The 26,534-nt window shown below is 37.2% G+C and overlaps 1 protein-coding gene across 1 annotated transcript in view; it reads right to left on the reverse strand.

Moving 5' to 3' along the window:
- Nucleotides 1-250: 250 nt before the first annotated feature.
- DNAH8 (dynein axonemal heavy chain 8) overlaps nucleotides 251-26,534 on the reverse strand; it is a 167,049-nt gene continuing 140,765 nt past the window's right edge. Inside the window, exons 77-90 of the mRNA XM_063290292.1 lie at nucleotides 19,770-19,891; nucleotides 19,349-19,467; nucleotides 18,963-19,165; nucleotides 18,361-18,434; nucleotides 17,740-17,892; nucleotides 16,004-16,159; nucleotides 15,080-15,196; nucleotides 12,789-12,890; nucleotides 11,904-12,064; nucleotides 5,989-6,145; nucleotides 3,010-3,162; nucleotides 2,722-2,911; nucleotides 1,415-1,536; nucleotides 251-615 (exon numbers count right to left, since the gene is read on the reverse strand). Coding sequence (XP_063146362.1) covers nucleotides 328-615; nucleotides 1,415-1,536; nucleotides 2,722-2,911; nucleotides 3,010-3,162; nucleotides 5,989-6,145; nucleotides 11,904-12,064; nucleotides 12,789-12,890; nucleotides 15,080-15,196; nucleotides 16,004-16,159; nucleotides 17,740-17,892; nucleotides 18,361-18,434; nucleotides 18,963-19,165; nucleotides 19,349-19,467; nucleotides 19,770-19,891 — 2,117 coding nt within the window. The 3' untranslated portion in view covers nucleotides 251-327. The remainder of the gene's footprint in view (nucleotides 616-1,414; nucleotides 1,537-2,721; nucleotides 2,912-3,009; nucleotides 3,163-5,988; nucleotides 6,146-11,903; nucleotides 12,065-12,788; nucleotides 12,891-15,079; nucleotides 15,197-16,003; nucleotides 16,160-17,739; nucleotides 17,893-18,360; nucleotides 18,435-18,962; nucleotides 19,166-19,348; nucleotides 19,468-19,769; nucleotides 19,892-26,534) is intronic.

Below are 26,534 nucleotides of genomic sequence, written 5' to 3' on the forward strand. Positions count from 1 at the left end.
TTGGGCCCCAAGGAAATACGAATGGTTTTGGAAACTTAGTTCCAACAAACTTTCCAATGACTCGTCCCAGAAAAGTTAAATGCTATAGTAAGTTTAGCTAAAAAGTACAATTATCATGGAAAGGGGAAAAAGACCAAAACTAAGACTGAATTTACATTTTGACAATAAGATTTAATGTGGCTAGGAAACAAAGCATAATTATATAAAACAGAATTGCTAGGAAGAAGAAATAGAATATCTAATCATGAGGAAAAATTAATTAGTGTGCCCAAGTGTACTTCAGTTTTTCGTATGTTAGTGTTTTTGTTGTAGCCCAAGGATTAGAATTTATTTAATGTCACACAGAAGAGCTACTCCTCTCAGTATCCAATGATCAGGAGATACAGTTGTTCGTAAGTAGATTGCAGTGATATAGGTCAAATCCGTTCTTCTTGGCTTCTTATAAATGGGACAAACATAGAGTTTAGGATCTCTTGGGCCTGTTGTGTTTATTGCAAATACATGTACAACAGGAAGTAAAGTGAAAAGAATCTTTGCTGTAGATTCAGTGAGCTTATTATTACGTCGATCCCATCCAGCTCCATCCAAGTATAATCCATAAATATATACCCCTTCCTGTGTGAAAAGAATGGATATTTATTACTTAGAAAAGTATCTGCTTTTAATATTACAACATAGCTTGACCGATTTAACCTGTTCAACATAAGCTATAGTATAATTAGCAAAACTTGAAAAAGTAAAGCAATTTACCAGCAAAACTTGAAAAAGTAAAGCAATCTATAACATTCTGAATGATAATAGACAATGTTCACGTATTTGAGTTTACTGAAGAAAATCGAAATACTTCTTTGGCTTTTCTCTTTTCCTTCCCTTTTATGTGTTTGTGTGAGAATGAATGGAATTTCCTATTTAATGCTCCATCCATCTTTCTATCTAGGCATGTTCTCTAACTGTATAGTCTAATTCCCTAATACACATTTTTCTTATTGTGGATATGTGTGAATACATTTATACCTATACCTATATCCATATCTGAGAACACTTTAACAAAAATATTATGGAATCAGGAAAATGCAGGAACAGAATGCAATAAGAAAAATGCCTTGCAGAATCCTACAATTCCTGCAAAGTTCCCCCTCAGACAACAGAAGCAAATCAATCTGCAGAAGTTTCTACTACAGTGGTGTAATCCTCCTCCATTTCCCTCTTCCATCTTTGCTGCTCTGGTGGTGGAAGGTGGGAAATGAGCATGTCAGGGCATCATAAGTGAAAGCGCTTATGCTTTCTTTCTTTCGCTGTTGAAAAATCTAAAGTACAAACAACCCTTCTAAAAAAAAATCAGGTTAGAATTATCCGAACACAGAAGAGGTTTGGAAATTAATGCAAACAAAGGATATATCAGTGGTTTACTTACAGGAGGGGCTGCAGTGATTTCTTCTTTGACCTGTTTCAGCACTTCATTATGTATCGTCACTGTATCCAAAGCCCAGCCTTTATGCGCTCTTGTAACTTCTTGCCTCATAGCTGTTAGAAAGCCTGTAAAATGGGTCAAAGAATAAAACAAGTTTAGCGCAACTTTTTTCTTGTATACATTTTTATACTGCAGTGTTTTGTGGCTAAAATGTTCATGTAAAAAAAAAAAAGAACCACTAGAATCCTCAGCCAAAATCGCCTAACACAAAATATGGATAAATAAAAAGAAGCAAGAAAAGTAAAACGGAACTACATATTGTAACAAGTGCTATTTATTTTTGAACTAATAATAGCAACACCTAGAGCTAAGGAGTTGAAGAATTAAAGATTGTAATTAATAAGACCACTGATCACCTTACTATAACATGAACTGTATATGGGCTGCTGGTCTGGATGTGGACTAGGGTCTTGGATTGTATTTTACATCTAGAGAAGCATAATGCTTTTAAATTGAGGGCTGAACCTGGATAAAGAAGGAAATACAGCAATACACTTTTAGAAGAATTGTACAGTGCATCAGTTCATCACAAGAGTCCTTAAACCACTGATGATAGCAAATAGTTCATTATCTGTTCCAGTCTTCTGGCTCGTATTCTCTTACAATTGTTTATCTTCCCCTTGCTCTTCCAAAAAATGTCTAAATGTCTTTTGTGAATAAAAAAAGGTGCCAATAAGAGGTAAGATAATCCTCTAACCACGACCAGGATAAGATTACAAATGCAATCCTCAAAAGAACCATTGTATTTTTTAATCAGTTTATGAAATGCAGAATTTTGTTCGTTTGATACAACAAATTGGCTAAATTAGTAATTTAAAGCTGTAATAAAATGCTTTTTGCTAATAAAATATATATCAAAATGGAGAAAATCCTTGATAACAGTTTATGCATATTGACTTTCACCTATATGAAACAATTTTGTACATTTTACCAGTTTTAGAAAGAACTGTATATATTTAATATGTATGGCTTAAATGATACTATACTCACTGGACTGTTCAAATAAACAAGAGAAATATGACCTTCACATGAATCTAACAGAAATCCTGAACAATAATTTATAATTTATCACCATTCAATTGAAAAAAAAGTCCTTTATTATACAGTATATATTGGATTCCTGCCCCTACTTCTGTATGAATGTGGTAGAATGAATCAAATGAAATGGAAAGGTTATGTCTTTTAATAGACTAACATGGCTGTGCTTTTACAACAGAACATATTATTCATTTTATCTACGGCATATTTACCCTGAGGATTAAAAAATCCAGTCATCCAAAATACAGGTGGCCTTCCTTCAAAGATCCAAATGCGAAACTGGGAATTTCTCTCTAAAAGTTCGGTGAACCAGAACCCCAGGGTGGAAGAATCCCATGATACACGCTTCCAAAGCTGAGGAATTCGAGCATCGTACATGTTATCAAGAGCATCTCTTAGGTTCTAGAGAAGTGAAAAAGAAAGCATGTCTTAGTGTATTTGAATAGAAAATATCTTCATTTCAGAATTAATAGTTAATATATAATACTGTATTTGATTACCTCGCTCATAATAATAGTTCCTTCTATGGCTAGTTTAAGGTCAAGGAGGCTGTTTCGGACTATTTTGATGACTTTCTGCATCCGGTCAATTTCTTGGCGAAGAAAAATATTCATAGAATTAAGATGGCCCATTTTAATTAAACGAGCTTTTACCTAAATACAAGTAATTAAGAGAAAGCAAGTCTATTAGTAAAGCATTTAGGATAGTTTTATCCCAAATAAAGAATATTTAGGCAACAGTCTTCCTATTTACAGTAGGATTTGCCTGTATGTTCATGTGCATCAGCATTGTAAACCAGCAAATTCCTCCTCCTCCTCTTCCCAGACTAATGTATAGTTCCCATTTGGTGCTGGAGGCAGAAAATCAAAGACACATCGATAATAACCTTGACAACGAACGTATTTTGCTCTTTCATGGTACACCAGTTTGAGCTGCAACCTCACCCTAACAATAGGACTGGCCCTGATGAACTTTGGATATTGGTTTGTTGGAGTGTTGTGAAAATATGTGCAAGGAATCATGTGAATACGTGAGAATAAAGACAGGAGATTATGAAGAGTAAATTAAGAGTTCAGTCCAGAAACGTATTGTGCTTTCTTTCTTTTAAAAAAAGAAAAGTGCCTTAATGCTACTATAGAACCAAATGTACCTGTAGAACTCAAGTATTCCTCTATGTGTTCAAATGGCTACAGGGAATAAATTTCATGAAGAAATTCTATGCAGCCACCGTGAATTCTAATGGAGAATGTCTGGGAGCAGCCCTCAGTGAAATGTGTCTTAAATCAGTAGACATTATGATCACCCAAGCTCAGATATACAATGGAAATGACTATCCAGTTAGCAGAAGGCAATACAATTATTGTATTCTTATGTTTATTTAAGATTTGTAAGCAATTGTTGCTGACAATGAAAGTACCTATTAAATTTTGAGAAATAAGTACAGTAACTAACAACAGTATTATATGTATTACATTTAATAAACCTTTTATGGTCTTTTTTTAAGAGGGAGGAGAAATTACAGCTTTAATATTTGTATTATTCTTTCATATCTGTTCCAGGTGAATCTTATAACATCTTTTTTTCATTGCCCTTGAAGAATTCATTGGAGTTTTAAATGGCATCACAGATGTGCCAATGTTTGCAGCATCTTGACTATAAATATGAAAATTATTCACTAATATGCTCAGTTATTTGAAGTTATTATAATCTAGGGATGCACATGACCTTTGATATGATATATGGAATCAAGGGAAGCATTCTCATTGGTAAATGATTAGCTAATAATTTTTCCTTATGGTAGTGTCATTAGATACATATCCAGCCAAATTCCTATTTTAACATCATAAAGGGACTAATTTCCTGCTTATACAGCACCCAAGAATTTCTTCTAACAGCAGATTTAGAGCTCAGCTAAAGCAATATGGGTGCATTCAGGGAAACTATTCTCTGCAAAATAAAAGTCCTACTCAGGTTGATTGGAAAAGGAGGGTTATAAAGCAGGACAAAGCATTTCATTCATAGTCATTCATTCATTCATTCATTCATTCTGAAGTAGAACTATCTTCATTCTAGTTTTATTTCCTGATATCAAGTAATGATGTCTTTTGGGGGGGGGATCTGGATCACCTCAGGAAGACACTCCTTTTTTAATTAAAAATGTTTTCAAAAACATGAATTAAGAAAGAAGCAGCTTTGCCCAGACAGCAGAAGTGAGAAACAAACAAACAAACAAAAGAAGCAGAGATAGGTTTAGGAAATCATTTGCCTTCAAAGCTTTCTCCTTTGCCTCTTGTTCATTAACATTAAGCTCTTTTTAACAGAAGGGCTATTTGAAAAGACAACAGCTGTAGACAATTAAAAAGACAAGCCCCTTGGAACTAAGATACTAAGAGGTTTGAGAATCCATATTTAATCTCAGGCTCTCAACCAAGCAGTGCTGATAGCACATTTTAAAACAAGGTAATGTTCCAATGATAATGTTGCAGAGGTCAGCACTTAGCCTGAATCATTTCCAGGTCAGATTGAGGCTCTGATGGTAATCCCCAAACAGAGAACCAGATACTAGTAAGTGTCCAAAGTCCCAGAGGTCTGGGGTCAGAGTGGTCGTTTCAGCTTCCCTTTAAAATATGAGTTAGTAGATACTGTTCTTTCAATCAAGCAAAAAGAAAAGGGTTGGCACATTTTATTTGGCTAAGCCACATCACACCATCCAAGTGGCTTCATACTGAATGCCATTTGCTGGGATCAGTAATGTCTATCCTGTGAAAAGCTCTCAGAGGAATGAATATATGGTCCAAGGTGAGTCAATTGCAGTCTTCCTTAAATGATTGCAAGCCATACAGGGCCTGGGACTGCAAAACAGCCTCAAGCCGTTATAACCCCACCTTCATGCTTCACAATTATTTTATTTTAATTCTGTTCACCACTCAGGGTCACTTGCTGAGATGGGAAGCCATATAAATTGGATGGATGGATAAATAAATAAATAGAAGTTTCACTTCCATCTCACAAAAGATAGTTCTAATATCTTGCAATATTATTTAGGTGATCTTTGGCAAAGTTGAATTCTTTGCTGCATGTAGTCCAACAGAGCCATTTTGGCAATCCTCCAGAACCCACCCCCACTGCTGATGCTTGACCACAAAGAATATAATTTTCAGCCAGTTTTTTTTTATAAAAGCAATTGTAAAACATAATAACAACTGTGAAATTCACACCCTCCCTCAAATGTTAGTCCATTCCCTCCAGTTATATCATCACACAACCATGATATCCCTGTGGCACTCAGAGGCAAGTATGGGCTTTAACTAGAGAAAAATTGCCCATCCTTGGTTTAAACAAACAAGGGCAGAAGTGTGAAACTGGCATACAAAGAAGGGGATGTGAAGAAAATTTCCTTTCAGCACACTTAAGCAATTCAAGGAGTTTACCCCTATGGATTAATATTTTCATGCTCGTATGTGCTTTAGAACAACTACCTCATGGGGTACATAATCAGGGGGCAGTTTCTCAAGCATGTCTTCAGCTAATCTATACACAATAGCTTCTCGAGTTTCTCCTACTCCACCTCCACTTTCTTTTGGTTGAATATTGGTAATGGTGTTCAAGACATCGGCTGCTGTGTTACTCTGGTATCTGAAAGGAATATTAAATGATATGTAATAAAGTCAGAACTTATAAGAACAGTAAATTGTCAAATAGGATTGTTATAAATGACCCACACTGAAAAGTCACAGACAATTCAATCGGTTCCTGCTATTCTGGCACTTGGAAAAAAGACAACAAATTCATCAATCTGAAGTTGATCAAACCATGATTGGTCATGACATTTGAATGTAACCAGAAATGGCTTTGGTATGATTTATTTCTGAGACTTTAAAACAGGCAAGGCTAATTAGCAGCCCATATTATTGTGATACACACAGTTTCATTTATTAGTAAAAAAAAATAAATCCACAGCTGTGTTCATGTATAATACTAAGCACAAATCTCAGCAGGTTTCTGTCTTGTATCCTTTCCCCTACCATCTCCTCATCCTCTTGTCTGAAGAGGAGGAACTTGGAAACTTTTAGTTAGGCTAATTTCCAGGTTTGAGTGTGTGGAGCCCTCAAGTGCTTTGGAGTATTTGAAAACAATTTGTTATTCTTGGCCGGGCTGTCTTCAAAATCTGCAGATATTAGACATGTGCTCTGTATATAAATTCAGCATTGCTTTGAAAACATTTTTAATCTGGGAAACTCAGGGAGGTATTACCGCTCCAAATGTTTTTTCAATATTATATTTAAATTTTAAAGCATAAAATTTGAGGTAAAGAAAGGACCTGTGGAGAAAAAACTAAAGCTTCTGTAGATTCCCCAAACAGTTACATGCTAGCCTCTCAAACAGGAAATGTCATTTAAATTCTTCAGTATATTGTTCTTTAACTGTGCATGGTGGATGATAGCTTCTGTTCATATAGCAAAATATTTTTTAAAAAGCTGCTGCATCAAGCATTTCTTAGCATTCCAAATGAGATTGTTGAGAAGGTGATGAGGAATCAGCTACAGAGGATGCTTGAAGAAATGGATTATCTAAAATAAATGGATTATGTAAACCACCCAGAGTTGTTCAGCAAGTGGTGGCCTTAAAATGTGATCAGAGAAGGTAACAAACAAATAAATCTGGATCCCTTTCAACCAGGGTTCAAGACCAATCAAGCAGCTCTGAGAGACGAAGTGACACAAATGCCCAACATCTGCTAGACAAAATTACTTGATTTCGCTCCAAGTTGGACTCCAGTTGGGCAGATGGAAGTGACTGAGACATGTCTGAGCCCTGTTATCTGGGAGGAGTTTGAGCCAGTTGATCCTGAGGAAGTGGACCAAGTCCTTGTGGTTGTGGGTGAGCTGTACTGGCTCCCAGTTTCCTTCTGGGTGCAATTCAAGATGCTGGTTATTACCTTTAAAGCCCTATATGGCATGGGACCAGGTTATCTGCGGGACCTCCTCTCCCTAAGGACATCTTGTCCATCCTACCAGATTGGATAGGGTGGGCATGCTCCTAATACCTTCCCTTAAATGTTGCCATCTTATAGGTCCTAGGAAGCTTGCCTTTTCTGTGGCAGCCCCTGCTCTATGGAACACCATTTCCCCTAAGGTTTGGCAGGCCCCCATCCTTTAACCTTCTGAAAAGCACTTAAGACCTGGCTTTTCCCCCAAGCACTGGGATAGGGTGAGAACTTGTTTTGGACTGCATAGGAAAGTTTAGCTGTGGTGCCAGGTCTTTTGGTCTTAATGTTTTTATTTTTTAGTTGTGAGCCACCCAGAGTTTGGTTCAGATGGGCAGCTATATAAAAGTAATAAATAAATAAATAAATAATGGGATGTCATCATTGACTGCCAATTACAATCCAACCTGAACCAAAATGCTCATGTCCTGATCACCACACAGTTGGGACTATTACAATTTATATGGGGCTATGTTTGAAGATGACTTGGAAACTGCAACTGATGCAGATTGTGGTGGCAAGGCTACTAGCTGTAGAAATACAATATTGTAGAATTCCACCTATTCTCTAGGTTGCTGCACTGTTTGCCAGTAGGTTTATGTGCCAAATTCAAAGTTCTGGGTATTACCCATAAGACCTTATATAGTATCTCAGGGACTGTTCCTCCAAGCATACTTTGCTATCCAGTCTGGTCACCTATTGAGACACTGCCCCCCTTGAGAAGTCTATGGCTTGGGATGAAATGTCAGGCCTTCTTGGTAGTAGTAGTTCCTATACCCTGGAATATGCTGCCTTTGGAAGGATAGTTGCCATATCTCTCCTTTTGCTTAAAAAGGACCCTCAACCCACAGTACAGTTGTTGGACAACTATTAGTTAATTTTTATTTCTTTTAGTGATTGTGTCTATTTTTTTTTTCTTTCTGCCTTTTTCTTTTTGTTATAAACCACCCAAAGTTCTAGTGATCTGGGTAGTAGACAAAATCTAATAAATAAATAAATGAATATCCTTAATTATCCTTCATTATCTGCTTCTGACCAATCAGTAGGGAGGGGCTGTTCATGACAGCAGCATCTGGCAAGCCACAAATGGGCAGCTTATACATATTCAGCAATATTTACATTTTAGGGCTACTTCCTAAATTCCTGAATTTCAAAGACAGGGATATAACTGCAGGCCACATACACATGATTGAATATGAAGCATCAAAATGATAATACATGTTGTAGTACAATGCCAAACATCAAAGCTATTCCCCCTCCCCCACAGCAAGTCCTGCTGCAGCTGCCTTGTCATGGTGGGGAGAGGGGGTGTTTCTGGGAGAGATAAATAAAGAAGCTGGGAGTGGAAGTGTATGCCAAGAGTATAGTCATTCCAAGGCGTGAAAGTCGTTCCAGCTACCCATTCCTGAACCTCATTAATCAGGAACCAGAAAAACTGTGGAATGAAATTGTGGAAAATGGCCAAGAAGTGAAGAGAAGCCAAGAAAGACAAAAATTGCAGGAAGGAACTTAACAAAGGGTTTCAGAGAGCTGTTAGAAGAGACAAGAAGCAGTATTAAAACAATATCTGTAAAGACACCAAAGATAGAAACAGACATGGAAAAACAAGGAAAATCTTCCAAAAGATCTCTGGACTCAGGAGGTTCTAACCTCAAATAGGTATGCTAAAGGACACCAATGGACAGATAGTAACCAATTCAAAGATGGAAGAAGTATACTGAAATTGTGTACAGTAGAGGTGTCAACATCCAAGATAGATTAGAAGATATTCTCTACTTACAAGAACATCTAGTACTAGGAGATGAAGCTAGATCAGCACTCTGGTCATTACCAAGTGAGAAGGCTACGTGAATGGATGGAATATTGACAGAAACATGGCAAGCGACAGAGGAAGAATTAGTAAAGGTTCTAACCAAACTATTCTAGAAAATCTGGTGAATGACACAGTGGCCAACCTATTGGAAGAGGTCAATCTACATTCCAGCATCAAACAAAGGAGACTTAACATAGTGTGCAAACTATCATACAATATCCTTAATTCCACATGCTAGCAAAATAATGCTTAGGATCATCCAATGCATATTAGAGCCTTACATGGAAAGGAAGATGCCAGATATTCAAGCTGGCTTTAGAAAAGGCAAAGGAATACATGATATTATTTCTGATGCATGCTGGATAATTGAGAAAGCCAAAGAATACCAAAAATAAGTCAGTGTGTGTTTCATTTATTATAGAAAGGCCTTGGATTGTGCTGATCATGTCAAGCTGCAGAAGTGCTCAGAAAAATGGGAATCCTAGAACATCTCATTGTCCTTATGAAAAACTTATACACAGGTCAGGAAACCACAGTATGGGCAGAACGTGGCAAAACAGACTGGCTCCAGGTTGGCAAAGGAGTCTTTCAAGGTTGCATATTCTCCCCTTATTTATTCAACCTATATGCAGAATATATATTAAATGAAGCTGGATTTGAAGAAGACAAGCATGGTTTTAAAACTGGAGGAAGAAACATCAATGACCTGTGATATGCTGATGACACTAACCTGATTGCTGAAAATGCAAAGGATCTGCAAGCCCTAGGCCTAAAAGTCAAAGAGCACAATGAAAAAATGGGACTAAAATTAAATATAAAAAGACCAAAGTAATGACAACTGGTAGAACAACCAGCCTTAGAATTGACAATGAAGATATCAAAGTGATGGAGAGCTTCTGCCTTTTAGGATCAACCAACAGTAAAGGAACAAGCAGTCAAGAAATATGCCGCAGACTAGCATTCCGCAGAACAACCACAAAGACCTTGGAAAAGATATTCAAATGACGTGATGTGTCTATACCCACAAAGGTCAGTATCATGCAAGCCATGGTATTCCCTGTGACACTCTATGGAAGCCAAGCTGGACTTTAAAGAAGCAGGATAGGAAGAGTATTGACACATTTGAACTTTGGTGTTCTGGGACTCCTGGGAATACCGTTGTCAGCCAAGAAAACAAACAAATGGATCCTCAAACAAATCAACCCAGAGTTCTCACTTGAGGCACAAATGACCAGGCTCAAATTATCCTACTTTAGACACATTATGTGAAGACCCAGGTCTCTGGAAAAGGCTCTAATGCTGAGAAAAGTGGAAGGAGAGAGAAGAAGAGGATGACCAGCAGCAAGGTGGATGGATTGAGTTACGATGAAGTCAAAAACAATGTCACATAATCTATCTACCAAGCAAACAAACAAACAAACAAGCACCATTGTCTGTGAGGCTGTTGGCAATTATATGAAAAGCTCCCTCCGTCCTTCCCCCTCTTATCATCACAAGAATGGACTGAATGAGGCCCACTAAACTGAAGCTCAAGGCACACAAGATAGAAGTACAGTTAGTGGGTATTTGCTGTCATGATAAATTTATATACAGGTCAGGAAACCACAGTATGTACAGAACATGGCAAAACAGACTGGCTTCAGGTTGGTAAAGTAATGAGGCAAGGCTTGTATACTCTCCCCTTATTTACTCAATCTACATTGCAGAATCAATTTTGAAGGAAGCTAGATTGGAAGATGACCATGATTTTAAAATTGAGGGAAGAAACATCAACAGCCTGACACTATTCTGATAGCTGAAAATGCAAATGATCTACAAACTCTAGTAATGAAAGTCAAGGAGCACAGCGACAAAAAAAAGGGAATAAATATAAACAAGCTGTTTAAACTTTTATAGTAATACAAATGAGACATTTAAATTTATTTTTAATAATCCTTAAATATTAAGTAGGAACATCTTGCAAATTATATAATTCATAACAGAATTAAATGAATCACAAGGAGACAAATGAAATATCATGGATGGATTATATCCTATAATAAGCTGTACAATTTTTGAAGCAGAAAATAACAAACAGCCTGCTAAGGGTGAAAAGATGCTCACATGCATTTCATTTCTATTTGAAACTGCTTATCAGAGGAGACTGAAATTCTGTCATTAAACTAGAAGTACTTCCTGAGAAGTTCAAAATTATTACCTTTTTTCCCAATCCGTTTAATCTAAGTTCTGCTTGTAAAAGTGTCAACTAGATCATTTAATATAATAAGGTGGGACAAAAGTGCTGCTGAATTTTAAGCCTGAGCATTTGGGAAATGCTTTATGTTTATAGCACAATTACACTGATTACAATTTTCAAGATCTATACTTTACAGCACAATCCTATGCATGCCACCTCAAAAGTAAGTCACTGTGATTTAAACAGAGCTTAGTCCCAGGTATATGTTCATTGGCCTGAATCTTTAATCTTTAGGAAGTCAAGGAAAGCCTCCTTAAATTTTCAATTTATTCAGACTCTGAAATTTCCAGTAAAATGTCCTTTGTTACTAAAGAGACCTTTTTAAAAACTTGAATGTCATCTTGTTAGACCTACTTACGTTATGTCTGCATTGGGGTGGAGACCAAAGACTTCAGGACTATCCATGGCAGGGAGAGTTGAAATGTATTCATGATATTGATCAAGAGTTTTGCAGACTGGGATTTTATATCCAGTATAAAAACAGAAAGTGTTCTCAAACATCTTCTCACTGAACCAGACCTATTCAAATTAATGGTGAAATGTTAACAGTTAAGGTCGCAAATAACCACTGTAAGGATAGTACATGGATTAGAGCTGGATTTATGTGATTCAAGTAGAAAGAAAGAAATCAGCTATTCCATGAAGAGGATAATTAAAGCCAAACTATTGGAGTACACCAAGACCTCAACTGTGTAAATCATTCACTCATTAAACCATCTGAGAGTTTCCTTTTTAAAACCACAACTATGAAAGAGGCATATTCTTCAGTCTAGCTACAACGAGGTTCTAATACATTGATCTTAAGAGAAATACAGCATCCAAAATCAAAAAGCATTAATTTTCTAGCAATACTGGCTCTAAGTTTCAGGAAATCTTTAGGCAAGGTAATCTGAAGGGCCCATTTCCCTCTTGTTTCCACTGCCCACTCATTTGGCATTGGCCCAGGCTTCCTTCAAGGAGAAGGAGCAGCATCCTATAAACAAGTTTGCCAGTTGTACAAAGAGCAGGTGAACCTGCAGTACCAGCAAAAGGAGGAAGACAACAAGGCCAGGAGGAAACAAAGGTTGGCAATAGGCCCCTGCTGCAGTAGGAGTTCTGGCAGGTGTCCAGCAAAGCCCTGTTTCCAGAAGATGTATTGCTTATTGCGGCTGCCTTAATATATTGACAGATGATTTAAAAACCATTCTGTAGTTTCATTTGAAGCTTTTTTATGCTTAGAATCTGTTTCATCCTGTTTTCTTACCCTTGCAAAGCAGTTAAGAAGACGCTTATCATAATCATCAGTGACTCTGCCTCCATACTGTACTTCTCCAATCATATATCGGACTGTGCTCCAAGATATTCCCTAGAGAAAAATGTGGCAAATGTAAAATAAAAAAATAGATTAAAAATCAAGTTTTTAATTTTAGTCTATTGTTGCAAGCCTCTCCCTTATGTGAGCTTGCACTATTTATGTGCAGGGATCTTAGAGTTTATTGAAGTGTGAGCCTTGGATTTTCATAAAATATTAACCACTTTTCCCCTTGATATATTCCCCGAAGTTCAACATACTAACTTTTAAAGATATCTGAGCTGCTCTAGAAATTCCCCAAATGGGAAAGCAAACCAAGGCTACTTTGTGATTTTGAGAAGCTAAGGTTACTAGATTTTCATCAATCCAGATAGCTGAAAATGCATAGCAAAAAATCATTTGCAAATTTGCCTTGGTATTCCAGTTATTCATTGTAGTATTAACCACATGTGCTATAAATGCATTGTGGCCAATGCTGAATAGCCTGCTGTCTAAAATATAGAAGGTGTTTCCTTGTTCTTTAAGCAATTGCTTACTATATGATCCATCTTGTTATCATTGCAGCTGTGCATACAAAAGGCAGTGGCATATCACAATATATGCATCATTTATTGCTGCTTTGGCCTCAGTTTTCATTATTTGGCAGGGCATTTTCTTCCTCTTTTGCTGTACGGTACAATCCAAGACAACTAAAAGCACACAGTGAGTTTTGTGAAGCCAAAACTTTGCCTTTATAGTGATGCCAGCAAAAGTAAACAAATGGGCATTGTTTTCACACTGAGCTCTTAAGTTAACTCCCATTGTGCAGGTTAAGTGCATCTGACTCCTAATAACAACAACATTGTGCAGATTACAGTAATATTGAGAGGCTAAAACCACTCAGCTCAAGATTACCAGCTCATTGCCATCTTTTGGATTTTGGCAGGGCAGTGTGGGAAGGCCAAATACCATTAACACACTCCAGAGTGATGCACCCTTCCAAGAGAAGAGTGAGCTTCCGGAGAAAGAAATAGCCGCATTTGAATTTACATTACTGTATGCGGTCTGATAGATGGGACGCGGTGGCGCTGCGGGTTAAACCGCTGAGCTGTCGATCGGAAGGTCGGCGGATCGAAACCGCGCGGCGGGGTGAGCTCCCGTTGCTAGTCCCAGCTCCTGCTCACCTAGCAGTTCGAAAACATGCAAATGTGAGTAGATCAATAGGTACCGCTTCGGCGGGAAGGTAACGGCGTTCCGAGTCGTCATGCTGGCCACATGACCCGGAAGTGTCTATGACAACGCCGGCTCCAAGGCTTAGAAACGGAGATGAGCACCGCCCCCTAGAGTCGGACACGACTGTCAAGGGAAACCTTTACCTTTACTATGCGGTCTGATATCAAATTCAGGTGTGCGCTGTGGTCAATGCTTCCAGTTTTACGCTGCTGTTGCTCTTATGTAACACAGTCAGAAACACATCCCCTCTTTCCTTCATCTGTAGTTCTGCATTCTTTTAATGCCCTCCCCCCATATTGCCTAAAATGTGTATTTTTTTTTTTGAAGGGCATAAACGTATTTCTGAAACGTAATCTCCCTGTCTAATTTAGCTGTGCAGCGTGGAAATATTGCCCTTTGGCTGGGCAACAGTACTGCAGTTCAAAACATAGTTCCCCCTCATAACATACCAGTTATTAAACACTATTCACTATATTTTAGAAAGTGTGTATGTGTAGTTCTAATTCATTTAATAATGATGGGGGGGGGGGATGCTCAAAATAAAGACACAAGTGACTTTCACGTGTATGACTTTTGCCTACATTGAAGGACTGTGGCTCTGTTTATGAAGTGTCTTAAATCAAAATATTTTTCACAATACAACAAAGCAGAAGATCAGCACAGATAGAGATGGATGAATGGTTTTTGACTTGCATTGGATCGGGATCCAGTTCCACTGAGAATGAGATCACTCTGCCAACTCAATTAAATTCCATTCCAACACACCTCCCTGATCCAGCCCCTGATATTGCCAGGAATTTTTTTTCTGCAAAAGCTTTCAACAATTCTTGTCACACAAACAGTCACTTCAGACACAGGGGGCTGGGCAGGGGAGGGCTAAACTCAGAATTACTCTTCAGCTTGGATTTTCATCTATATCGGTAACAAAGTTGCATCCCTAGTGAGCCTTAGAAGGCTGTGAAACGTTCATTCCCATCTCAGATTCCTAAGTGTTTGGCAGTGCTTCTAAGCACAAATATACAAATACTTACTTTCTTAATGTCACATTCATCCAAATGATTCTGTATAAATTGAACACTGGCTGTGAAGTCCGCAGAATTGAATTCATACGGAATATTCCAGCCCAAAGGACCAAATTTTCGCCTTTCCTTATAAAAGAAAATATATAATAAGTAGTGATTTATTTAGATTTATGAATGTACTTTGTGCATGTATATGTTACTTTTTCATTAAGGACAGTATTTTGTTTAGCAATTTCCAATATCTATATTAGAGCAATATCATTATTAAGCCTTCCCAGTATATATATAGCTCTTATACAGATTTGGATTTTTTTATGACCAACCCAATTTTTTTTTAATGCAACCTCCATTACTGACATTTCACATTAATACAGCAAAATATTTAATATATAACACTGATAAATGAACATTTCCTTGCCATGAATAGCTTATGCAGCATAATATATGTGTATCTTTAAATACAACTGGAAATAATCCAAAATTCACTGTACTATGAAAAGTAAACATGGCATATTTTTCTAAACCCTATTCATACAATATGACAAAGGCTTTCAGACTTCTTAATTAATATTCCTTCTTCAAAAGTTACAAGAAATAATAATAATTTATATTCCTTCTTCAAAAGTTACAATAAATACTATTAATTTTACACTATTATTTAAGTGCTGTGCTTGGTCAAAATATAAGTAAGGAACAAGGAAGTTACGGGGCTATCAGTACAGCTAGAAGGAATAAAATTATTAAGCTGTTGCCAGCCTTTTGAATCCAAATAAAAAAACATTTGAAATTGAAGGATGAGTTCACAACATATGGCCTTCATTTGGCATTAGAAATATAAAGCTTGTAGGCCTCAATAAATTACCAGGATTATTTATTATGGTTCCCAGAGGAACGATACTATTAGGCATAAAATGTGCTATCTGACTGTAATACCTGAACAGTAGAGTGCAAGAAGGCAACTGTGTAAAGAAGAGGTTTCCACATAGGCATATTGCTGACATCAAGCAAGTCTTGGTTTATCCCAGAAAACGTTCTCTTCAAACCAGCTCGTACACCTTGTGGAGGTTCATTGGTGAATTTTATTGAAGCCTGGCATAAAATGAAGAAAGGGTTGTTATTTTTGGTTCCAAAAGAGGCATGCCACACAGTTTTGAAAAGGAAGGTTGGTGCACACATGTTTAGGAAATGATGTTGTTTCAGCAAGTCCACAAACTCAACAAATTGCACTAGTTAGAATGTTTACTATAGCAACTGCAAGGGGACAGGAAGAACAAATGTGGACATGTTCATGATAGTCATCACACAGATGCTATGACTTAACACACTTGCCTCAGACCTTGGGACATATATGTACGCAATGGCAGCATTTGCATGATGACGTCATTGCGTGTGTCTCAGATAATACTTGCTGTTTTTGCAGTTTGCTGCAAACGCTACTGTGACTGTGTTTAATGAGGGTTTGAATGATGGATATGTGACCAAACTTAAAGGCACATATACTTCATATGTGTTTCAGCATTGTCTTACAGGGCTAAAGCACTTAAATAACATTAAGAAAATCTGCAATAACATTAAGAAAATCATCCCAGCATGTCAACTTAAAACCTAAAATAGCCAAATCACAAAAAGTTCACCAACTGTCCCTCTTTTTTCTCTTATTTCTTTCTATTAATGGGGATTTCCTTCTCCAATGTCTACATTTTCCCACAGTTCAACTGTCTCTTCGCAATCCATTTGTGTAGATTCAGTACTTGTAGAGAGTAAGGAAGATAACCTTGACAGAAATAAGCAGGAATCGTTATTTAGGCAAAAGAGGCTGAACATTTTTTAAGTTCAGAACAATGAAATAAGATTTGGAAGTGGCTTGGGCAGACACCTCCCTAATTCACTGAAGTATCAGACTTGTGAGATTCTGTTATTATAGCCAGCCTCAATCAAAGTAATTTTAGCTTTCATGTGGAGTTGATTTTCTGGTCTGCTCTACCTAGTGGGAATGACAACAGTGCTCAGTGTTGGAATTGGTTTTTAATTACAACAATGACTTCTGGGATATGAGAAGCAATAATAAAGGAAAGCCTCAGTATGTTCACTGTATTTTTTCCCTCATTAAACTTTGACCCTGCAGTTAGAAAGTCAGCTTAGCCCCTGCCACTTCTGTTTTCAAAAGATTATATAGACATGACTCATAGATTCAGTGAGTGTGAACACTTGATCATGGAAGCACCCCTTTGCCACAAATTTTGTTAGACAGTTGGATGACACCCCCCAAATAGCACTGCTAAGAGCATGGGTGGCTATAGGATCAATAGGGAATCAGTAATCATCACCTCCTCTCCCCTTTCCATGCGTAGCAGCTTCTGCTAGACTCCCAGCTTGGATTGAAATCATGCCTTTCATCCCTTCAATTGTCTAATCCCTCTAAACATGAATACACAAGCTACTCTGTTGCTAGTTCAAAATAGCAATGATCTGCACTGAATGAGTAGCCCAAGAGCACCACACACTGCAGAGCTATTGGATGTAAACTGGTTTTGAACATATTGGGCATCTAACTCACATGACTTAAATGTTTAGATTTTTCAGTTCCAAAGAAGACAGCATTTTTCAGTTTACTCAGTTTATCAGTATAGGTTATTTAAACACTCCCAATTTCATTAGATTTAACTAACCTGCAGCAAAGTGATTGGGAATTTATCATGTGGTTCGGTGGTTATCCAAACTCGGAAGGTCTCATCTGGAATATCAGCAGTCATCAATGTCTCCAGAAGTTCTTCCATAAATTCTAGACCTAGATGACAGTTCTGAAGTAACACCCAGCCACCCTGTACCCAAAACAGTTGATTAAACCATTTGTCTGAGCATATTGCTATTGATTAACAACACTATATTAAGCTTTTTATGATGGAAATTTATCTTTCATATACTGTACATACTTTGTCCTCCAATATTTTGGGTTGGTTTGTTAATACTACCAAAAACAAGTATGGATTTGCATACAAATGAAAGAAGTCGATTCCAACTGTAAATAAAGTAGTACTGCCATCTTGTGGTAATTATAAAAATTATAATAGGACAGCTATTGTCAGTTTGGGGCAAGAGTAATTTTTTTTTGGAGTAATAAATTTTATTTTCTGAAATCTGAGCATAACTAGTGAGCTATTTAGCTGAATGAGAGTTATTCCCAAGTCAGTAAGTAAAGGATTGTAGCATTTCTTTTTCAAATACAAAACATTTTTGCAGACCAAAAAAAAAAAATCTAAAACCCAGCAAAAAAGAACATTGCATATTACCTGTACCATGGACATCTGAATTAGTTTGCGTGCATGAACTTCTTGTCCCTGACCCATGGATATAGCTCTGCTTTCTACAATAAATGACACAATAAAATGCTAATAAGTGCAAATATTTCTGTTTTCTCAACTGCAAACAAATTTTGAAAAGAGTAAAATGAGTTATTTTCATTCATTCATTTTTTCAGTTGATTTGATGTAGTCATTATTGAAAAATACCTTATATCTTATATTTATCTCAGCTCTAGGGTTATTGTTTTATTCCATTATTACTGAATATTGCTTTTATTCTTGCTTGTGCTACTCCCATATTGCTTTCACAGCATGATAGCTTTCTGTTCCATTGTTTATTTCATTAAAAGTATGGAAAAGTATATAAATTAAAATAAACTAGGATACAGAACCTGCAAGCACTTAGGGGGTTGTCCACAGGGACATGAGTGTTTGTAGGCACCATATGAAGGAGCCAGGCTCTATTTAGTGGAAGAAACTATTAAAAAAGGCAGGACTAGAAAGAGATTCAATAAACACATACTACCAAGGCAGATTTAGCATAGCAATTTTCTACAGTTCTTGTTTTCATATGTAACATATACTTATACCCAGTTTAAGTTTTCTGGCCAATGCATCAATTTGGATAGTTGGGTCAGATCCCATAGACAAGAAGCAAATGAGAGGTGTTCTTCTATCACTTTCCTCCCACGTTTTCTCTAAATTTAAGATGACGGGCTCTGTATACTTCTCATTCAGTGAATCAGCAATATATTTTCTGGCCTGAGAAAGTGTGCGGTCTGGGCACCAAGACCTACAAAAAGCATATATAATGATTCCCAAATTAGTGTTACATCATTTTTTCATAATTATTTTAAGGCTTTAAAAATAACATTTTAGAAAATATGCATCTTCCAGTGCCAAAATATAGCACTTCCTGAAAAGAACTAAAGACATATAAAAAACAAGCAATGCCAAAACTACTAATGATTTTTACCTGATAAGCAACAGTTTGCGACAGGTATCTAGTGAATCACTATATCCATCAGGAATAGTTTCTTCCTCTGGAGCATCTTTATCAAACCAACTTTTCCATCCTTTCTCATTACGAGATACCTAATTATGAATCAGAGGTAACAGTCAATATTATATTCTCCTTTAAAGAATGTACAGGAAGTCTATACTTCATTGAAGACTTTAGGTTGAGGAAAGGTTGCTTCATATCACATTTCAAAATGTGAAGGCATTTATGATGATTTCTCCATCCATCTATCTTGAGGCATGGAAAAAAAAGTATGTGCAATTAAAATGCAGAACAATATAATGCCCTGGGATTAATGGCCATGTCACAAGTGCTTGTAAAAGACAATCGGATTCTTTGGTAATGCTAAGAGAACTAATTAAAGCTGTAAACATACCTGATTCATAATTTCTGAAAATTGTGGCAGTTTGCTCAGTTCTACCAGATTCAGCCATGTCATATCTAGAATCCATCGGAATGGTTTGGGAGGACAAGCTTTTAGATCCAGTGCAGCACCCCCTGGATGAAAAACATTAACAGTTATTGAAAATCATCCCTATGATTAGCAAAAGCTATATCATGCTTTAAGATTTCATATTATTATGAAATACATACAAATTATACTTACTACTGAACAATAACAAAAAATCAGCAGTTTTTATCTCAAGTATCAAATTCTTCCATGTGAAGGTGAAGATGAAGGGTGCCCTGTGCAAGCACCGAGTCATGTCTGACCCTTTGGAGGGATGCCGCTTTTGCGACATTTTCTTGGCAGACCATAGTGGGGTGGTTTGCCATTGCCTTCCCCAGTTGTCACCTTCCCCAGCAAGCTGGGTCCTCATTTTACCGGCCTCGGAAGGATGGAAGGCTGAGTCAACCTGAGCCGGCTACCTGAGAACCCAGCTTCTGCTGGTATTGAACTCGGGTCGCAGGGAGAGTTTTCGGTTGCAATACTGCCACCTACCACTCTGCGCCACATGAGGCTCAAATTGTTCCATACATAGTTTTTTTTTCAGATTATCTGTGTCTGAGACAGAGAATAATGTTGCAATCCAAAGAATATTTACCAGAAGCTAGCCCACTATGCCTGATGGGATGGACTTCTGAATAAAAAATGTTTAGGACTGCACAGAGCAATGAAATTCTGAGTAAATTTCTTAGGGAATTGAACTCATACTGAACTCAACAGGACTGAGTGCTGAATAAAAAGGTTTATGATCACATTGCACAGAACTTTGTTCTCCAATTCATATTGGCGCTAGCATGGGATGAGTGTAATTGTCTACTTCAATTAGAAAGTGAAGGAAAGATTACTGTGTACATTCCCATCAGGCTATTTCCTCTGAGAATAAGCAATTTTATGCAAACCACAGAAAAGTACTAAGAAATAGTAATAAATTAAAGGAAGATTAGAGAAAGGAAAAGAAATATAGCTAAATCCAGTTTATACCAAGGCTATTTGCTATATGTCCGTATCTTCCTGCAAACCAGCTTGCTTCCACTTTATCTACTCTTGTTCTCTAAACTTCTCATCCCTCTCTTTCTGGAGATCTCATCAAATCCAATGAATCACAACTTTCTCGGTCTTTCCCTTCCTCTTGACCTATTTATCCCAACATTCAACCAACAGGATATGGCACACCTTCATTTTAGACACGCTGAATCATTTGCTAAGCATTCCATATTCTTTACTCTTTACCGTCATATACCTCTTATCAAATTCAGCTCTTCAACCTTCAAATCCATATTCATGTAAAACATTTTATAATTCAAGCTATTCATTTGAACATACATTTTCTCTAAATCAACAAAAGTGCAATAAACTTTCTCATGCTCGTTTTTCAGTGACCTGATGAAGAGCAAAACTCTGCTCTGTGCAATCCCTGTCAGGCATAAAGCCACCCTTCCAGATATTGCTCATTGTCACCTCTTGCATCCTTTCAGTCAAAATCCTGTCAAACACCTTCCTAGGCACAACTAATAAACTATTCCCACAGTACATTTTGTACCCTTTCTTGCTACCTCTTTTTGCTGAGAGAAACAATTGCAACACCCTTCCAACTGCTGCAGACTTCACATACAAGTTAAATAAGGTGCACAGCCATTCTTCAGGCAAACCATATCTGTTATTTAATATTTCTTTACTTACACTATCTACAACTGCAACCTACCATTTTTCAACATTCTCACAGCATTGGACATTAACATTAACATTAGCAATCATGTTAATTCCATTCTTTGATATCTCACTATCTTTCCCATAAAAATCTCAAATACTCCTTCCAGCATTCTCTCACTTCTTTCATTGGAATTTCATTCCAAGACATTGAATCATTTTAATTTTTAATTCCATTCACTTTATAGGAGGCTCTTTATTTAAGCTCTCTTCACCCACTTTCAAAACAATTTTTACTTTCATCAAGTCACTTTGCATTTTTTCTATCTCTTTTAATCTTGTTCTCTTTGAGTAAATACTTTGCAATTATATTTTCAATATCTGGATATTATACAATATCTTTCTCTCATACTTATTTTTTGCAGCAACCATTTTCTTGTATACATTTTTACTTATCAGTAATCTCTCCATCATTCTACTAAGTGTCCTTTTTTATACTTTCCACTAGAATAAATCCAAACTGTTCTATGGCATTCTGTAAGGCAATTTTTTTTTTTCACTCTGTCCATGCAGCTTCCACATCCTCTTTTCTTATGCACATTTTCCATTGATTCTTTTGGGAGAATTTTTTTTCTAATATATTTTCATACTGGACTTGTATGTTCTCTTTTTGCATCCATTTTACTTTTGTTCTAGTTTAAGTTCTTGTTTTCCCGTGTCCACATTTTCCTGAAAATCCACTCCTGAAACTACCAAATAATGGTCTTTCCCACATTCAGAACTTCTCATCACCCTTGTATCCGTCATCAATTCTCTCAATATTTCATAATAAACAAATCAATCATGTTGTTCAATTTATTCATTTTCCATAAGCCATTTGAATTGATGCATGTTTAAACCATGCCTTTGAAATGAATTTCCAGCCCTTTTAAGGCTAGCAAACTCAGGAAACAAGAACCATTTGGGTGTCTGGAAAGACCTTTATTGCTAGTATAACAGAATATTGAAAGCCTATCAAAGCTATTCAACAGCCTAACCGATACCTAGCATAATTAAGACAAAAGTTAATCTAAGTCTCCTTCTCACATCTGCTCTCTCCCCTGGACACAAAAATCTTTTCTATAACAGCCCTGTTTCCTCCTGTAATAATTTGGCTCTTATCTCCATATTCCCAGGTTCTTTTAGATATTCCAGCATACAAACTGACTCTTTGAAGGAAATAGCCACCAAACAATCACCGTTTTCATTCATCCTTGTGTCTCCAAATTGCCAAATCACTTCTTGTGATGGTACTCTCATATCTTGTTCCCACCCATCCATTCATATCATCTAATTTTTACCTTGGATCATATAGATTAATAAAGTTGTCCAGTTTTCCCCCAAAATCATTCCTGCATTCATATATGTCTAAAACAACTTAAATGACACCAATTCATACTTTCTGACAAATATTCCCTCCCTTTCATTCATAATTAAATCTGTATTACACCTTCACCTTCAAGTCTACTCCTTTATTCATATCTATTGATCCATCTTCTCTTAGTTTCACAAACACATTTTCTTTTTTATCTTTTATTTCATTAATTTATATCCTTTACTAGTTATTCCACTAACATTCCAAGTTGCAATCTTCTATCTGCCATGGTTATCACCAGATGGGCTTACAGATATTAACCTCTGCCACCCATTATGGCTTTGGTCAATTGAGGGGTTCACATAATGCTTTTCAGCAAGACAAAGAAGGTACACTAGATTATCAGCCCAAATTGCATCTGTAGCACTCAAAGCATTCACTGCTAAGTGTAAGGACAATACTGATCAGCTTTGACACATTTAGGCCAGTATGCCACAAGCACATCAAAGCCCAATTTACCCTAAGCACATTTCCACTATTCTATTCAAACGAGAATCTCTAATCTAGAAGTTACCTTGCAAGTATCATCTAGGAGGTATGTGCAGTGTCCTGACACACTCACAACTGCTAACCAAACAAAAGACTTTAGTGAACAATATTAGCAACAAGATATATTTAACAAATCAGTTACATTAGCTATACCCAAAGTTCTAACTTTGCCGTCAATCTCTCTCTATTCATGGGGAAAGCCTGCAGGCAGAATAATTGTATTTCTCCATGGGATTGAAAGCCCTGTATAATCTAGAAGCCTGATCATACAAAGGATTGTAAATGCATTTGGCCAAATGCTTACACTGCAGACCTTCCCATCAAAATGAAGAGGTTGGGAATGGAGGAGTAAAAAGATAGAAACATTGTATGTGCCCCTCTTTTGCCTTTACCTATCCTTTTCCTTAATGGCTGAAGAAAGCTTAACTTTATAGCCAATCTCAGTCAAGGGTTTGGACAAGGTACAGCATGCTCCTAGAAAAAGAACACAGATCTAATAATATCAACATACAGAGCTTGGAGCTACCTCCTTTGCTCTCCTATCTATAGAACCAGAAACTTGCAACATGAGACTCTGGTAATGGAAAACTTTGTCCAAAGAACAAAATGCTCAAAATCAGGAAGAACAAAGATAAATCCATATCTGCCAGGACAAAAATATCCAATAAAGTAAGCAAAAAGCAGGCATTCTCAAGATCTGATAGAAGAGCCTTCAATAGTAATAGCATCCTTCTTCAGTTTTTACTCACTCAACAACAGTCACTGCTGGAAGACCTGAAAGACCAGATTAGGGATAGATTGTCATGGAGAAAATCTATGTGGTTGCTAGGAGTCAAAAACTAACAACATTTGTTATTCTGTTTTCATATAATTAATTTGAAATATCTGAAAGCATGTAAGATTAATGCCTACATTCCTGCCACTGCCTTCCATAAAAATAATACAGAATAAGAATGGGCCTTTCCTTTTCCTTTTCCCTTTCCTTTCCTTTCTTTGTAGGCATTTCTGCTTCAATACGTATTCTGTGTGACAAACTTTTAATTTCCTTCTTTCATAGCATTATAACCAATTACTGCATATGAATCAATGAATGAATACTAAACTCATTCTCTTTGTATCTATGGTAATGTATTATGCATAATTTTGCATTTTTCTATGATGACCACATATTGTTTTATAAATAGCTTCTTTTGCTCTGACTACTACAAAGCTCAAGCCAAGATGATGTCATAGACAATATTCCATTAGGAACATTAGTTTATTTAGCACTTTGAATACATATGAAGCTTTTACATTCATATGAATACATATGAAGCGTTTATGTTCAAAAATGGGAAATATATTTAAAGATTAATTGAGCAGAAGTCTTTCCTACAAGTTCCTATAATAAAGATAATAGTTTATGGAAGCATGCCCCAACTATATTTTAGTTACTTGAAACCATACTTTCCTGTCTTAGCTTATTTACATTATGTAGATTAATTTTCAGGAGTTTGGATATTGTATACATATGTATGTAGGAATGTGATTTAGGGCCCACCTTTTCAGATAGCCTTCACAGAAGATTATCATTTGGTTTAAAATTAGAATTTCTTAATCTCCTCCTCAAAGTTGCCTTTCCTCCCTGGTGCACTTTCGCAGGTTGTGCTGGCATTGCTATGCTGGCAGGAACCATGAGTTCAGGTAACCCTCAGATTACAAAACAGCTCCAAATGGATGAGAGCAACCCCAGCCACAACCAGACTTGGACTATTTCCAGAATTAATATTCCTATGAAACCACTTTTTCTTCCTAAGATTTGACCTATTACTTCCCATTCAGATCCTGATTGCCTTTAGACACTGGGTCAGGATCTCCACTGCAACACTGTCTGGTCTGAGGCTGGGATGTAAAGCCAGATATCATAAGCATTTCAGTAAGACCTCACCCCATACCTATGAATAATCTTACCTAGTGATTTCATATAGATATTAAATAATAATTGGGAGACGACTGAGCGCTGAGACACCTCTTAACAGAGTAACTGAGGGTTCAATCTCTCTCCCCCCATCCACCAGCTAGTACCAACTACTTACAAAGCATAGAACTACTACAAAATAGAGCCCTCTACCCCCTAATCTCTAAAGCCAGTCCAAAAGGATACCATGGTTGGTGGTATTTAAGGCTGCTGATAAATCCAACAAGACCATCCCCCACCCCACTCTTGTCAGAGGTCATCTAACAAGGTGACCAATGAGATTTTGGTCCTGTATCTAGGCCTGAATTTTGACTGATAAACATACAAATAATCAATTTCATCTAGAAGTCCCTGTAGCTGCAAGCTGATAATTTTTTCCACACGTTTCTTTAATGGCTTCTTGAGAGGGGACACACTACTGCCTCTTTCAAAGCAGAAAGCAGGTACTCCAATCAATCAATCACTCAATCAAACAATACTTCTATCTCAAGGAAATATTCTCCACCACTCACATACAGCCTCCTGTCATGACCCGGATTACCTTTAACTAGCTGGGAAGGGCTTCAGCAAAGGATCGTTACCTTGTCGTGGTGCTGGAGCTTGAGCACCTCAATGATGCCATGAGCTAAACCGTGAAGGGCCACCCAAGATGGGAAGGTCATGACAGAGAGGTCAGACTAAATGCGATCCCTGGGGAAGGTAATGGCAACCCACCCCAGTATTCTTGCCGTGAAAACTAAATGGATCAGTACAACCAGAGATATGTCGGTATACCATCGGAAGGTGAGACCCCCAGGTCGGAAGATGGTCAAAATGCTACTGGGGAGGAACAGAGGATGAGCTCAACTAGCCCCAGACGTGATGACGCAGCTAGCTCAAAGCCGAAAGGACGGCTAGCGGCCGACGGTGCTGGTGGTGAACGGCGAATCCGATGTTCTAAGGATCAACACACCATTGGAACCTGGAATGTAAGATCTATGAGCCAGGGCAAATTGGATGTGGTTATTGGTGAGATGTCAAGATTAAAGATAGACATTCTGGGCGTCAGTGAACTGAAATGGACTGGAATGGGCCACTTCACATCAAATGACCACCAGATCTACTACTGTGGACAAGAGGACCACAGAAGAAATGGAGTAGCCTTCATAATTAATAGTAAAGTGGCTAAAGCAGTGCTTGGATACAA

The sequence above is a fragment of the Candoia aspera genome, chromosome 1, assembly GCF_035149785.1.
Source record: "Candoia aspera isolate rCanAsp1 chromosome 1, rCanAsp1.hap2, whole genome shotgun sequence".
NCBI lineage: Eukaryota > Metazoa > Chordata > Lepidosauria > Squamata > Boidae > Candoia > Candoia aspera.